This window comes from Myxocyprinus asiaticus, chromosome 30 (genome assembly GCF_019703515.2).
Source record: "Myxocyprinus asiaticus isolate MX2 ecotype Aquarium Trade chromosome 30, UBuf_Myxa_2, whole genome shotgun sequence".
In the NCBI taxonomy this organism is placed as follows: domain Eukaryota; kingdom Metazoa; phylum Chordata; class Actinopteri; order Cypriniformes; family Catostomidae; genus Myxocyprinus; species Myxocyprinus asiaticus.
The window spans coordinates 44,969,659-44,986,026 of record NC_059373.1 but is presented as its reverse complement, the minus strand read 5'-3'; the positions used below and the strand labels follow the sequence as shown (position 1 = coordinate 44,986,026).

At 39.2% G+C, this 16,368-nt stretch overlaps 1 protein-coding gene across 1 annotated transcript in view; it reads right to left on the bottom strand.

The window, feature by feature from the left end:
- The window catches only part of LOC127421071 (NEDD8-conjugating enzyme Ubc12), a 162,884-nt gene extending 150,044 nt beyond the window's left edge, over window positions 1-12,840 (bottom strand). Inside the window, exon 1 of the mRNA XM_051663809.1 lies at window positions 12,345-12,840. Coding sequence (XP_051519769.1) covers window positions 12,345-12,459 — 115 coding nt within the window. The 5' untranslated portion in view covers window positions 12,460-12,840. The remainder of the gene's footprint in view (window positions 1-12,344) is intronic.
- Window positions 12,841-16,368: the final 3,528 nt, after the last annotated feature.

Sequence of the window (16,368 nt, the reverse complement as noted above, 5' to 3'; positions counted from 1 at the left end):
GATTGCGCACAATTTTAATCATTCACGCATGTTTCACTTTCAAAATGCGGGGAATTCCCTCTATCACGTCGCCCTCTCGCCTTCTCTCGTGGTGCAGCATTCAGCAGCTTGTGAGTGCGAGCAGTGGGGAAGCGCATATTTACTGAACTTTTTACATATATAAATGGGTATAAACCTGTTAATTGGACATGCGAATGGTGTTGTACCACGTCTCTATAAGCGAGCAATGCGATAAAACTATTGCTCCTGTTTATAATCAACGAAGTGGTCTTCAACATTGGAGAAATTAATTTTGTTTTGTCAGATCGTGGCGCTCCCTCATAATACAGCAAGAAAGGCAGAAATTGCAAAAATGCTTTGTGTAATAAAAACATCTGTAGAGTGAAGAGAAACGCTTAAAACAGAAGACCCGTTACATCTCTCATCTTTCTAGAGCTCCATCTGATGTATGTATCTGAGGTATTTTCCCTGCAATGTGAATCAGTCAATAAGTATTTAACAATATACATAATAGTAATATTAATAATATAACATTAATAAATGACACACAATTAAAACATTATCTATCTTTAATATGCATATCTGTTTTGAGTATACAAAACTGATTTAGCAGCAAGGTTCTCTCATTATTTTATGTTAACATTTTCAATCAGAGCATGTGAGCGAAGCAGAGCGGTGTGACACTCCGCTCAATAACCCACTCCATGCGTGTGCACTCCACTCAAGCCCAAGCGGACGCTCTGCTCAAGTACTGCTCACACTCACCGATAAAAAAAAAAAGTTTGGTCAAATCTCGCTCCGATATTAAATTTCTCTGTGGTATACTTGGTTCCAAGCACGTACACAGGGGGTAGCTAAAGTGGCCCGAGCAACTTCCCCTTTGCCCACATAGGCTGAGGCGCCCCTCTGGGTGAAATGTAGACTATAGGCCGACATTTATCAAATTATCAAATGATTAGTAATGTACACATCTGAAATTATGTGATTGCACTGTTGTGTTTTTGTATATAAAATCTCGCTGTTTATTTTGGACTGGTTTACAACGGCTGTTAGATAATCGGATCAACCAGACCTTCATTATCATTTGTAATCAGTCAAATATTTCTCTGTTAGCACATATGTCACTGAACATCTTCAAATAATGCCTTAACATTTTTTTTTTTCAAGTCATCAAACATGCTTCTACAAGTGATAAAACGTGTGTATGTTGGCGCGGAACCTCGCATACGCGCAAATTTATGCTTTTCGGTTTAAACTGAACCCAAGTGATACAACTGACCCAGAAAACCACAATCTTTTTAACTTTAAAGTTTGTTTGAGTCGTTTATGGCAATAATGAAAACATGGACTGCTACCAGGAAAATTATTGCAGGCAAAAGTGAAATTCATAATAGATTTGATACATTAATAGGTTTCTGATTTAATGCTATCAGATATTGGGTCTGTAAATTAAAATGAGCAATTTCTCATACTAATTTTGTGTTCAGTTTTAAAGGGTGTATTAATTTATCCAGAAAAGAACAGTGAATGTTTTTGTCTTTTTCAGTGTTGTTGCTTTATTAAAAGTCCCTACAATTTCATATGTATGAATCATATGCAATCTAAAGGACTGTGGTTATTTATATAATAATTATTATATTAGTAGATACCATGTACCCCTTTTGTTTTTCCTTGATATTTTTAAAACAGCATAAATTGAATCTGGACTTTATATGCGTCAAACGATCATGTCTTGTGCATGTGCTCTTTATAAGTACAGCAAGGTTTAACCATGGATTTAACAAATAAAAAATATTTGTCCTGCATAAAGTGAGATTTTGTCCAATATACATTAGATGAAATCATGTTTAATGATTGCAAAACAAATAAAAATTAATTCACAAATTACACTGCCTTCGTTTAAGAAAGGTTTTTTGGGGGGCCTGGGTAGCTCAGTGGTAAAGACGCTGGCTACCACCCTGGAGTTCGCTAGTTCAAATCCCAGGGCATGCTGAGTGACTCCAGCCAGGTCTCCTAAGCAACCAAATTGGCCCGGTTTCTAGGGAGGGCAGAGTCACATGGGGTAACCTCCTCGTGATCGCTATAACGTGGTTCGTTCTCAGTGGGGCGCGTGGTGAGTTGAGCGTGGTGGATGGCGTGAAGCCTCCACACCCACTATGTTTCCGTGGCAACACGCTCAACAAGCTATGTGATAAGATGCACGGGTTGACGATCTCAGATGCGGAAGCAACTGGGATTAGTCCTCCTCCACCCGGACTGAGGCGAATCAGTACGCGACCACAAGGACTTAAAAGCACATTGGAAATTGGGCATTCCAAATTGGGAGAAAAAGGGGAAAAATAAAAAAAGAGAGTTTCTTTTCCTAATGTACAATCATTTATAACTTTTTTCCCTGCACATGAATGCAGCAAGCGATGTCGAAGATGTTATCTGCAACCACTAAACTAGAGTCCATTTTTTTATGTTTCACTTATCGTTAAGGTGTGAATTTGGCTTTGGGAAACTGACCAGCAGTTATGTGCCACTTTATCCCGAAGCAGAAATTCCGCTATGAAATTCTCTATGTGAGAACAGAAATCTTTAATAATCAAATGCTCAAATGTACAATGGTGCCATGAAAGCAGAATGCTCTGCCTGCAAATTAGGACACACTGATCTGCAAGATCATACGTTTATTGGTTTTGATGCAGGGATTTTTTGTGTGTCTTCGCTGGGATTCAAGGAAAAATGCTTTGCCAATATAAAGTATTATTAAGCTTACGTATTCAATAGAGGGTGCTCTAACGTTCACAACCCTACAGAACCGGGCCTGCATCTAGCTGGCAGCTGCACTGACATGATGGCAAAACAACAAAATACCTTACTTATCTATTAATTTATTATCAAATAGTAGTGTAGCCTACTAGCTCACCTTTTGCTGCACTGCCATGTTCGCACAGCATATCCTCGTGCTCTCTGGCAATGTTACACGTACGATTCCAAAAGGAATATTTGCTGAGTTTTGTATGTTTTGTATGTCATATGTTGTACTACGATCAAGAAACCAGCATATTTGCTTAAATGTATCCTGTATACCTGACTTTTAGTATAAAGAGAAGATCGTTGAAATTATTTGAAAGTTACGAAGCAAGGTAGCTTGCAATTCGTCAGCGTTAGCAGGCAAGATAAAGTTAGCTAAAATTACATAGATCAATCCTTATGGCACTATATTTCACATGCTTTGCAGTTATGTAAGTTTACCTGTCCAATAAGAAGAATGCCAATTCAGGGTCGGTTTTGATCCCCAAAACTGAACGAAGGTCCCTCCAGGAATCAAATGCCATGCCGATGTTCACTCTAGTTTTTCGTTCTACCACGTTCCTGCTTAGCCAGATGGGATTCAGTAGATAAATGTTTTTGTTTTTTGGGCTTACTCTGAGTTTGTGTAGGAGTCGGTGTTGTGCTGGGAGCCGGACGTTTGCTGGATTCCATCTCTAAGATAACGTTACCTAGTGTTGCAGTTTGTTGTCGCTGTTGAATAGCGGAAGAGAAGCTATTACTGAGGCAAGGCTCTCGGGAGCGCGTATAAACGTCACATCCTTTGGATTTTCCCAGCAAAACCGACCCGCTCCCTTTGCATGAAAATCAGTCTACAGGCTTTAATAGGCAACCTAGGAAGTCCGGGAAGGGCTCATTTTTTTAAGTTGTGTTACAAGCCGTTCACACTTTGGCAAAAAAGGCGAATATTACACGAAAATTGTTACATACTGCACCTTTAAGGGTCTGAATACTTATATAAATGAGATGTTTCAGTGTTTTCTTTTTCAGATTAACATTTTTATTGCTTGACTCTCAAACATAATACAGAACAAAGAAACACACACATGCAGAGTCAACCATTATCCCCCTTTAACCCTCATTAATTCCCTATCCCCCTCCCAGTCCCCAACCCCCAACAAACATTCCCGTGGTCCATGCCTGTGTATACAAATATAAACACGAAGGGAAAAAAAGAGTTTCTCTCCACATGGCCCTCACCGAGAGCCTTCCAGAAAGGTCATGTATTTGTCCCATTTCTTACCATATGCATCTCATCTGCCAAGCTGTTTATATGACATCCTTTCAAATGCCCCAACCTTCCCAATTCGGTGAACCATACTTGAAATGAATGAGTGCCAATTGACTTCCATCCTCTAGGAATTATTTGTCTGCCAATCATTGCACTAGTTTGGACCCAGCTTTTTGTATATTTGTCACCTACTTTAATAACCGCCCCATCACCCAATATGCATAGTCAAGGGCAGAATGAAATTTGAGTATCTAAAAACTCACAGATAAAATTCTGGACTCTTAACCTGAATTCTTGAATCTTAGTGCAGAACCACAGAGCATGGGCTATGTCTCCATCCTCCAACAGACATCGCCAGCAGGTAAGTGTGTCTTTTAAACCAAGCCTAAACAATCTAGAGGGAGTCCAGTAGAAATGATGCAAAATCATAAACTGAATAAGGTGTACCCTTGCATCCCTAGACATAGTTTTATCTTTTTTTTATTATTATTATTATTCTTTCCCACTCCCTATCCTCCAATACCAAGTTCAAATCTCTTTCCCATAACCTCTTAAGAGCTGTTAAGGCCCTGTCACCAAGACTCTGAATCAACGAGGAATACACTGACGCTTCATGCCCCTTTCCAAAGGCTGTGAGCACCATATAAAGAGTGTCTGCAGCATTAGGGGGCTTTGTACTACCACCAAACATTAGGGGTGTGACGAGATCTCATGGCACGAGATCTCGCAATATTAAAACGTGACGATTTTTCTCGTCGAGGTGAAAAGCTGTCTCATGATAACAGCATGATGGAGTGTGAGGGTGAATTTAGCATAGAAGATGCCCTCGCCACTTTTAAATCATTTGTGTGGCAGCATTTTGGGTACCCGGTGGAAACAATAAATGGTGACAGAGTGACAGACAAGACGCGAACAATATGTTAGCACTGTAAGAAAATAGTGCCGTACACCGCGGCTAACACGAGCACTATGCAAAGACACCTACAGAACCACCACAGCTCTCAACTAAAATCAACCATGCCTGTGAAGAAAACACTGAAAGGCCAGACAATGCTGATAAATGCCTTTGCATCTCAACTTCCACAGTCAAGTGCTAGAGCCACGGCAATACCGAGACACATCAGCGTTTTCATTGCAGCTGATATAAAGCCATTTTCTGTGGTGGAAAATCGGGGATTTCAGAGACGACTCCACACATTGGAACCAAAGTACACCATCCATCCCATTACGCACGCATTTTACTCGCACGGTGGTCCCAAACCTCTACAGAGAGTCCAAGTCCAAGGTTGTACAGACCCCGAAAGAGGCAGAAAGCATCGCCATAACAACCTACGGTTGGACTTCTAGGGGTACACAGAGCTATATCACAATTACAGCCCACACAATCAAGTCTCTGTTTGCACTTTTAGTATTGAGAGAGTACTACTATAAAATAGTATAAAGTAGATGGCGCAACTGTAAATACCAGAAAAATTGAGACCTAAAAATCCCAAAATGCTGTGTTATATTTTCAAATGATCTCAAAGCTCCATTTTCATAAAGGTCACCAAGTGTAGTAACACCCCTCTCCATCCATTCTTTCCAACAAAAGGGGGACTTGTTAATACATAATTTGGGGTTTAGCCATATACTTGAGGAAACATTTAGGTACCAAAATTGAACAGATGGGAAACCTTTGTCCATACTGAATGCAAGTGTGAAATAATGGGATGCATTTTTACTTCTCTAGGCAATTTAAAAGAGAGACTTAGCAATGGTGAAATTGGGGCAAGGACCGCTTGTTCAAGGTTGTACTAGGGAGTGGCTCTCTCAGGTGGAAAAGACCAATGGGCCAAGTGTCTAAGATTAAAAGCATAGTAATAAAACAAAATTTTGGGGGAGGCCTAAACCTCCTTTGTCAATTGGTCTATGTAACTTACTGAAATGTAACCGAGGTTGTTTACCAGTCCAAATAAAAAACATCAAATGTTTTAAAATAAGAAAGAGGAATTTCTAGCGGGAGAGACTGCGTTAAATAATTGAATTTGGGAATACAATTCATTTTTAAAACATTGACCTTTCCCAGTCATAGACAAATGTTGTGAAACCCACTTATCAACATCACATGAGAACTTTTTCATTAATGGGTCAAAATTGGCTGTAACTAAATCTCTCAAATATGCTGGAAATAAAATGCCTAAATACCTAATGCCTTGCTTGGGCCATTGAAAGGTGCATGAAAAACAAAAACATGAAACTTGGAAAGCTGTAGTAGGGCAATATGCTGTCAGAGCAAGAGCTTCTTATTTAGAACAATTCACACTGTATTCCAAAAATTTGGAGAAAGAATTAATAATTCTATGGAGGCTAGACATAGATCTAGGATCGGAGACAAATAATATATCATCTGCGTAGAGTAAAATTTATGCACCACACCTCCTGCTACAAAACCAGGAAAATCATCCTCTTATTGCGGCTTCTAATGGTTCCAGGGCAAGACAGAACAATAAAGGGGAGAGAGGACAGCCTTGCCGGGTTCCCCTACCAAGAGAAAAATAATCTGAAATTAATCCATTAGTTTGCACTGCCACTGATGGATATTTATAGAGTTAACTTAATCCACCCTATAAAAGTGTTCCCAAACCCGTACATTTCCAAAATCTTAAAAAGACAGTCCCATTCCACTCTGTCAAACGCCTTCTCTGCATCAAGTGAGATGGCAGCAATCGGGGTCTGATCATTCGCTACTGACCACATAACATTTGTAAAACATCTAATTTTATCAGAAGAACTACGACCACGAATAAACCCCACTTGATCTATAAGGGATGTAATTACGCTGCTTAATCGATTAACCAGAATTTTAGACAATATTTTTACATCTAAATGGATCAGCGAAATTAGACAATAACTTCTACATTTATTTGGGTTTTCACACCAAAAGCCATGCACTTGGTAAACCCTATTTAAGTACTATGTTTTACAAATAAAACAAACTATTAGTAGTATCAAACACATTGTTGGCCTACTGTTGTGCTGCACTTAGGCAAATGAACAAACAGTTCAAAACATCATAATGTTGAACAAGTGCTGCCACACAATTGGCTGATTAGATAATCGCATGGATGATTGTTGGTGCCAGATGGGCTGGTTTGAGTATTTCTGTAACTGCTGATCTCCTGGGATTTTCACGCACAACAGTCTCTAGAATTTACTCAGAATGGTGCCAAAAACAAAAAACATCCAGTGAGGGGCAGTTCTGTGGACGGAAATGCCTTGTTGATTAGAGGTCAACAGAGAATGGCCAGACTGGTTCGAACTGACAAAGTCTACTGTAACTCAGATCACAGCTCTGCACAATTGTGGTGAGAAGAATAGCATCTCAGAATGGTGCTGTTTTGGCGGCACTAGGGGGAACTACACAATATTATGCAGGTAGTTTTAATGTTGTGGCTGATTAGTGTATATTTTAGCTGAGTCAACTCTCTAAGACCACTGGATGACATTCAGCACTTTTAATACTCTTTTCCAATTCCATGAACTCATGTGCTTTGATCTTTTTAATGAATGAGGCATATTGTATGATCCGCCCCCTAAGAACTGCCTTAAGCGCCTCCCATGCCATGCCCACAGAGGACACGGAGGACCAACTGGCCACCACATAAACATTAACTTCTGTCTTTAACATTTGTTGAAATGCTGGGTCCTTAGGAAAGGATGTATTAAAGCACCATCTATATGATTTTCTTTTCTCTGTGTGCAGCAACATCTCTAAACACACCAAAGCATGATCTGAATCTAAAATGTTCCCAATTGAGCAATCAGTGGCAAATGGAATAAGTGACATATATATATTTAAAAAAAATCGATTCTAGAATAAATCTTATGAACTGATGAAAAAAAAAGGTGTGGTCCCTCCCAGATGGATTCAGAAGTCTCCAAATGTTTGTAAGACCAAGATTTTTACTACCTCTGTAGTGTCAACACTGCTCTAAAGGGTCTACACACTAGTGCCCAACCGATATATCGGTCGGCCGATATTATTATGGTTTAGGGTCTGTTACCTGCTCTGGGAAGCTGACCGAGAGCTCTGTGTGCACGCTTTCCAGATGACAGGCCGCTGTGTCAAACAAATTTGGAATAAGCCCGTCCAGGAACTTGACCATATCTTGACCTTCCTTTCCCTCTGGGATTCCAATGAAACTAACATTATTACGTCTGCTTCGATTTTCCATATCCTCTAATTTATCACACACCTTATCCATATCAATTTTGGTGGCCGGCAGGTTAATCTACAGCACTTTTGCGGCTGCTTCAGTGTCTCTTTTCGCTTTTCAGCCTCATCCATTCTTGTGATCGGGGTGGAAAGTTTCGCCTCCACAGATGTGATAGCTCGACGGATTTCTGCAAGGCCCTCCATGTGGTCGAGATTTCAGTTAGCACTGCATAAATGTTCAAAATATCTTGACCTACATCCTGAGGCGTGATCGTAAATGATTTTTAATGTCCCCGCAGGCTGAAGATTTCTAATTCTTCAACATCCTACACTCCCAGCACAGTTTAACAATCAAAACCAAATCAGTTCTCACGGAGTAATATTGATTGAAAGGATAATTGTAGCAAAGTGTAGCGGAGAACACCACTAGGCTGCTTCCACTCGCATAGTGTCTCATGACTACCCAGTTTTTTCTTTTTATTAAATTTGCAAAGTTATCAAAAGTCTGGTTTTTGCTTTGTCATTATGGGGTATGGACTGTAGACTGATGTGAAAATAAAAATAATTTAAAGCATTTTAGCATAAGGCTGTAACACAACAAAATGTGAAAAAAATGAAGGGGTATGAATGCGTTATGAATGCACTGTATATACACCGATCAGCCACAACATTAAAACCACCTGCCTAATATTGTGTAAGTCTCCCTCGTGCTGCCAAAACAGCACCACCCATATCTCAGAATAGCATTCTGATATGATATTCTTCTCACCACAATTGTAAAGAGCAGTTATCAGAGTTACCATAGACTCTGTCAGTTCTAGAGACTGTTGTGTGTGAAAATCCCAGGAGATCAGCCATTACAGAAATACTCAAACCAGCCCATCTGGCACCAACAATCATCCATGCAATTATCTAATCAGCCAATCATGTGGCAGCAGTGCAGCGCATAAAATCATGCAGATATGGGTCAGGAGGTTCAATTAATGTTCACATCAACCATCAGAATGGGGAAAAAATTTTATCTCAGTGATTTGGACCGTGGCATGATTGTTGGTGCCATATGGGCTGGTTTGAGTATTTCTGTAACTGCTGATCTCCTGGGATTTTTACGCACAACTCTAATTTACTCCGAATGGTGCCAAAAACAAAACATCCTGTGAGCAGCAGTTCTGCGGATGGAAACACCTTGTTGATGTGAGAGGTCAATAGAGAATGGCCAGACTGGTTCGTACTGACAAAATCTACAGTAATTCAGATAACCGCTCTGTACAATTGTGATGAGAAGATCAGCATCTCAGAATGCTATTCTGAGATGCAGGTTGGCGCTGTTTTGGCGGGAGGAGGGGGACCTACACAATATTAGGCAGGTGGTTTAATTTTGTGGCTGATCGGTGTATATACAGTATGTCTATACAGGGCTCGACAATAAGGACTGCCCGATGGCCCGGGGCCAGTGTGAGAGAGATTCTTGCCAGTTGCTAGAACTGTCACTTGCCTGATCGGGCTAGTGCTGCATTTAAAACATTAATGCAAGAAAACAGCAAGTGAGAGAGCACAACAATTACACTGAGAGAACCAAGTATTCTAACTGTCGAGCGAGCGCGATTCTATTTAGCTCACAAAGATGCATGAGCGCATAATATACTGGACGCGCCAAGGCACAGTCACGTGCAGACACCAAGCGCACTTTCCTAGCACTGTCCTCGCTCTTTTCCAATTGTATTAGCAGCAGTTATTACCAATGTGTAGAAAACAGAAGAAAAAAAATCCCACTTAATGAATTTTGTGCAACATTTTAAGTATCCCGCACATTCCGTGTTCACAGTGCGCGAAATCCCCACATTTTTCGTTTTTACATGTTGGTGAAAAGCAGTAATCCACACACTGGAACATAAGAAATCAACAGTTTCATTCTATAGGACTGAAAGTCCATGTCTCTCCGTGCATATGTCTCATCATCATCTCTTTCCATGCAGCGAAGACTGTTTAACATGCATGTGTTCTCGTAAAGGGACAGAGTGCTAGTTTTATTCCCACTGTAAAAAAAAAAAGCACATTTTCTCCCATTAATTTGCCTTTAGAGATGAAGTGCCGAACGAAACGTAATAAACTTTGTTAAACCCCAGTTATACACATGCCTGGAAATCACGAGCTGCTCAGTATCCAAAATGTAAGTATAGATTTAATTAGGCTAGTTTCAAAACGTAAATATTAATTCGACATTATAATGCCGTTTGATATGAAAAGAAGCAAGATCACTATGGCTATAAGGCTATTATTATTATTAGAGCTGTTTAACTGCAGAGTGAAGATGAATATTCAAAACAGTCTACTTCATATCATCCTCATGAATCCCCTGTTATATTTCTCATTTCTGGACCGTACAGGTATTTTTGTTTTTGTGCTTTGTGCATCAGTCTGTGTTGGTCTTTAGGTTGTCTGATTTTATGTTATATACACATTCTTAATTCACAGATTTGGCCTAATATCTCCCTAATGTATATTACATGTCACAACCGTTTTGGTAGCAAGTCTCTTCTCAGGGATTCATATGTTTATTACAATCAGCCAATAATCAAATCTTTAACTCAGTGATTAAATCTTTGATCCTCTGTGTGAATACACTACACGTGGCCAAAAGTTGCATGACAGCATGACTAAACGGGTGACTGAAAACACATCATCTGCACAAAAGAACTCTTCACTTAAAAACTCATGTGTAAATGGCAGGACGGCTGAGGTTAATATGATGTATTTATGAATTTATATCTGTTAAGTGCTTATATGGGGTTACATAAGGCATAAATCATATCTTGCAAATTATAAATGTGATTCAGTTTGGGGGGACATTGTCTTAAAAACATAATACATGTAAAAAATAATTATCTTTGGACACATTTTTAAAGCCATGATGGTAAAACAGCTATTTATCATTTTTGAGTTGGGGTCAGTGAAAATTTTGGCAGGGCCAGTAAAAATCTGAAGCACTGGCCCAACCAGGCCAGTAGAAAAATTCCTTAGTGTTGAGCCCTGGTATATATATGCATACATATACATTTTGCTATATGGAACTGACAAAAAGGTCACTAACACTTCTGTTAGGCTAATTGACCAAGATATCATCAGATGAAGATAATCTCAAAATAGCCAAATATCAGCTGATTAATGGGCCTTTCTGATATTGATATAGATCTAACTAATGCCTAGAATAAGCTGGTATTTTCATTTTTTGCCACATGTCAGACTAGTCCACTGGACGGACAAATTATATATATAAAAAAGTTATGTTTGAGTTATTTCTGACAGTAGCACCCTTAATAATAACTGTCTACTGCACTCCTCAAGTTCAGTTTCATTTTTTCATGCTCAATCCTTTGGCCTAATTTCTATTACAAACCTTCACTCAGGTGCCCAGTGACATCATCAGACAAACAACTGCCAGCATTTATCCCACTATTGTCAAACAAATGTATTACAATGCAAACTGTTACACTACACATACTTTACACTCACAGCAGCCCAAAATAAGCAGCTGGACCGATTACCCTAGAGCATCATAACAGCTCTATTGTTGCTGTCTGGACTATGGCTGATTCAGTATCAATATACGCTTACAAACGAATATTTTTACTACTTGTATATACAGATTATAACAAGATGTCATTCATCTTAACTCGACTGTAAAGTGAATACATCAACAACTCTCACAGTTGAATTTAGTGTGTTTGTAGGCCTCAGTGTACAGGCTGTGATGAAAAGTACTAACTCACATTAGCCTCCCAGTGCAGAAAATTAGTGTTTCTCCTTCAAATTTCTCATGGCTTCAGGTTCACGACTTAACAACCAAGTTACTCGTTGTGGCCTGCCTGAAGTATCCAAACATTTCAACACAGAGTTGTTAAAATGACTAAATAGTGATACAAATTTTAGCGCGGTGGCTAATGCTGCTTCAGCTTTCTTCCTTCACTTCACACTGTTATGATAATACAGATTCAACTATACTGAATGAAAACACTGCTCGGGCTGTCCTGAATGTGTCTGTGTGTAATAAATGAATGTTATGGTGTTGTTTGTATTTTGCGAGTTGTTTTACTCTCGTACCCTTCTGTATCCGCAGTTGGGCCGCGCTCGCTTTCTTTCCGCCGACTCCCGCTCGCGTTCCTCCGGCAGACTCCTCGTCCTTCTTCTGCTGTTTCAGCGAGAAAAGCTTGATCATCTTCACCAAGTTTAGTGACAAAAAATCTAATAAAATCTACCCAGATCCTACGATAAAGTGTGTTTGTACAGGTGAACGAGCGGAGTGCGTGATGTGTTTTACATCAACTGTAAAGGGAGCGCGTGTGTGTGTGTGTGTGTTAGCTGCTAATGTTAGACTCTCATCATAGTGAAACTCCATTCCCAATCTATTCTGGTTCCATTCCACCTCTATTTTTACTTAATTCCAATTTCATTCTGCGATATTCTGCCCGGAGGGCTAGAAACCCTATTGTTTTTCTAAGGATTTTTATTATTATTAGGGGTTTAAGCCAGAAGGGCTAGAAACCCCATTGTTTTTGTATGGATTTGTATTATTCTTGTAAGGAAATTTTTTTAGGGGTTTAAGCCTGAAGGGCTAGAAACCTATACACAACGATAATATGTGCGGATTGACTGTCTCAGAAGCGGAGGCAACTAAGACTTGTCCTCCGCTACCCGGATTGAGGTGAGTAACCGCGCCACCACGAGGACCTACTAAGTAGTGGGAATTGGGCATTCCAAATTGGGAGAAAAGGGGACACATTTTTATTTAATTTTTAATTGAAGAAACCCTATTGTTTTTGTAAGGATTTTTAGGGGTTCAAGCCCTGGGGCGCCTGCAGGATTTAATCTGAGGGTATGCACAGATATTTGTCTAATAAACCGTAAACTATCTAGGGGGGGTCCGGGGGCATGCTCCTCCGGGAGATTATGTGTGTGTGTGTGTGTGTGTGTGTGTGTGTGTGTGTGTGTGTGTGTGTGTGTGTGTGTGTGTGCAAAGAACAACACTAAAGCGTTCAGTTCTTGTGACTTTGAAATAAGCATTTATTAATTTTCTCGAGTATGAGTAGCATTCATGTAACTATTGGCTAAAGCATTTCTTCCAGTAACCGTTCAGACAGACGCGTTTTCGCGCTAAAAAAGCAAAACGCACCACAATGAATAGAGCAGAACACAGGTGTCTCGAGACGCCTTTTTATCAGTTGAAGTTCTTTTTAACTTGACACAGCATCGAAAAATGCAGCGCTCCGTGAGAAATGCTAAAAACACAGTGAAACGTGATGCAGTTTTCAAAAGACATCCATCTAGCGAATGTGTATATGGAAAACGATATAGCGCGAGTGGATGCAAAAACACGTTCAGTTTGAACAGCCCCTTGTTCACATGGCACAGCACTAGCTCAAGTTTCTCAGAGTTACCTCTCAAAAAGACAGACTTTTGTTTCAGTTGATTGTTGGTACATTTCCACTGTATCCAGCGCTGTTTGTTCTCTGTATTCATAAATATCCAGAAACTGTTTTACTGTGAGAGAACCCGCATCAAATGAGTCAGTGAGAAAACGGACCGAACGAATTGTACTGAATCACGAATCGATTCAGACCATTTTGCAAGCCTGTTTGGCCAATTCATTGAAACCGATTCAAAATTATTCATTCGCAAATTGGGCATTGCTAGTTCTTTTAAACAGCCAACAGAAACACAGGACACATTTCATGATAGGTGAAATATAGAGTAAATATTTCTCAGGGCAGTCAGAGCGCTCATGGTACGCACAGTGCGTATGGCCGTACAGCTGCAGGCGCCCCTGTTCAAGCCCGAAGGGCTAAGAAACCTTATTGTTTTTGCTCGGATTTGCTTTTATTAGGGGTTCAAGCACGAAGTGCTAGAAACCGTATTGTTTTTGCTCAGACGTTTTTTAGGGGTTCAAGCACGAAGTGCTGCAACCCTATTGTTTTTGTAGGAATTATTATTATTATTCTGCCCTAAAACTGATCGTGCAGACCAAACCGAAAGTCGTAGAGAACTGAAACTTTGAGGGTAGATAGTACCCCCAGTCTACAACGGCGCAAATTTTAGCCCGATCGGCTAGATGGTGGCGCTATAACAAAGGAAAACGTGTTTTGTGCCATAACTCCTGAACTGTCTGTCGTATTATCTAGTGTTTTATATAATTGGAATACTTGGCTCGAGAATGGCTATCTCCGAATTCATTTCTGTCATGAAAAAGTTTTCGCAATTTGCGATTATTTGAAAAATATTCAAAATGAACTAGTCCTAGGCCATTTGCCCCATCAGAACCAAACCAATGCAGAAAGATTCAGCAGAGACCCCTTATGAAAAGTTATCCCAAAAAAAATTGAAATTTCGATTAATCTTCACAACGGTATGCTAAAACGTACATAGCGTTTTGCTTAAACGGTTATAACTCTTGAACGGAATGAGATATTCTCACCCAATTCTGTACAGTTATGTAGGGTGTCATTCTGAGGCACATGAAAACAATTACGTGGCTCTGCCTCTTGGTGGCACTATAATTATTTAAAATATTAAAACAGCTGTATGGTCAGTTTGACTTATATGGCTATTATGTAACATAATAATGTAACACCATCACAGTTTGAAGGGGCATATATTTATATATCATAAACTTGGCCATCATCAAGCAATACAAAATCAGATGCTATTAGTAGGCTTGTAACAGTATACTGTGATAACGGTTATCCTTGGTTAGAGCGACAATACTTAGACACCCTCATAAATGCATTGTGAAACCAATCTAGAATTATTTGTTTGGAGTCCTTAGATCACTAATTATGTAAAAACATGTTTATTTTTCCAATCAAGGTGGGTACATCCAGCCAGATTGCATGTAGTGGACTGGACAGTTTTACTTAAATGGCTATAACTCCATTAAATGGAGATTTACAATTGGAATTTTGGGGTGATGACCAGATATGTTCACAGGTTCTCCTGTCTTTTGCTATAGCTTATTACTTAAGTATATGGTTATGCTTAGTTAGATCTGCTGGAATGGTGAATAGAGTTATTTCCTGAGGGATGGTGGAATATCTTAAACACAATGATATATTTTCACAAAATGTTACGCTTTGATGTAAGGACTTATTCTGAGGACACACATACAAAGAAATGGTGCTTGGCTACTTAGTGGTGCTATAACAGGAAATAAAATACATGAATTTGGTTCTACCTATCTATGGAACCATTGGTCTGAGTGATCTCTAAATTTGCATACAGTGTCTTCATCTGAAGTGCCATCAATTTCTATGATAACAGTCACATATTCTGAGAAACATGGCTGCCATTGGCAATCAACTTTCTGCAGCTATAAGACAAAGATCAGAACAAAATGTGGTGGACCTGTTTGCCTTTTGGCCCTAGAGGTCTGTAAACATTTAGAATAAAATAAAGTAAAATGACTACTGGGTGGTACTGTTATGTTTTACATGTGCATTAAAGGTTTTACATAATGGAATGTATCACACAAGCACAAGTAATTCATATATTATATATCTTCTCATTCTGAACAACTTTTCAACTTTTCCTCAAGAATCATTGGTGTCAGTAAAATTGTGCGTTAATTATTTCAGTTAAAACAGTACTTTTGCAAACTAGTTCTAGGTTTTAGGAGTAACAAATAAAGTGCAGGAATAGTCGTTGGAGTCTGTAAGCTGAACTTTCAATTTAGCATGGTCATATCATAGTATATGAAATGCGAAATTTGGTGGAGATTAAAGAATAGGTGGTGTTATAAACATCAGATTTTTATCAAATTTAGCACATATATGCTAGGATGTGATGCTGATGTAGCCTGCAATTATGTGGTGGACTATAAAAAAATGGCTATATCTCAAAGGTTCTTTGCTTAATTGCCTTGAAGTTTTTGATGCACTTTCTCTGTTTTAGGTGCCTCTTTTGAAATCCTTTTAAACATTTTTCCTTTTTAACATTTTAAACCCTGACAATAGCTGCTTGCAGGTAAAAATCCCAAACAATTTGTCTGTTGCACGGAGGAATACGCGTAATAGAAAAATCCTGGTTGTATTATAGAAAATATAAGCATAATAACTTATAACCACATGTAAAAAAA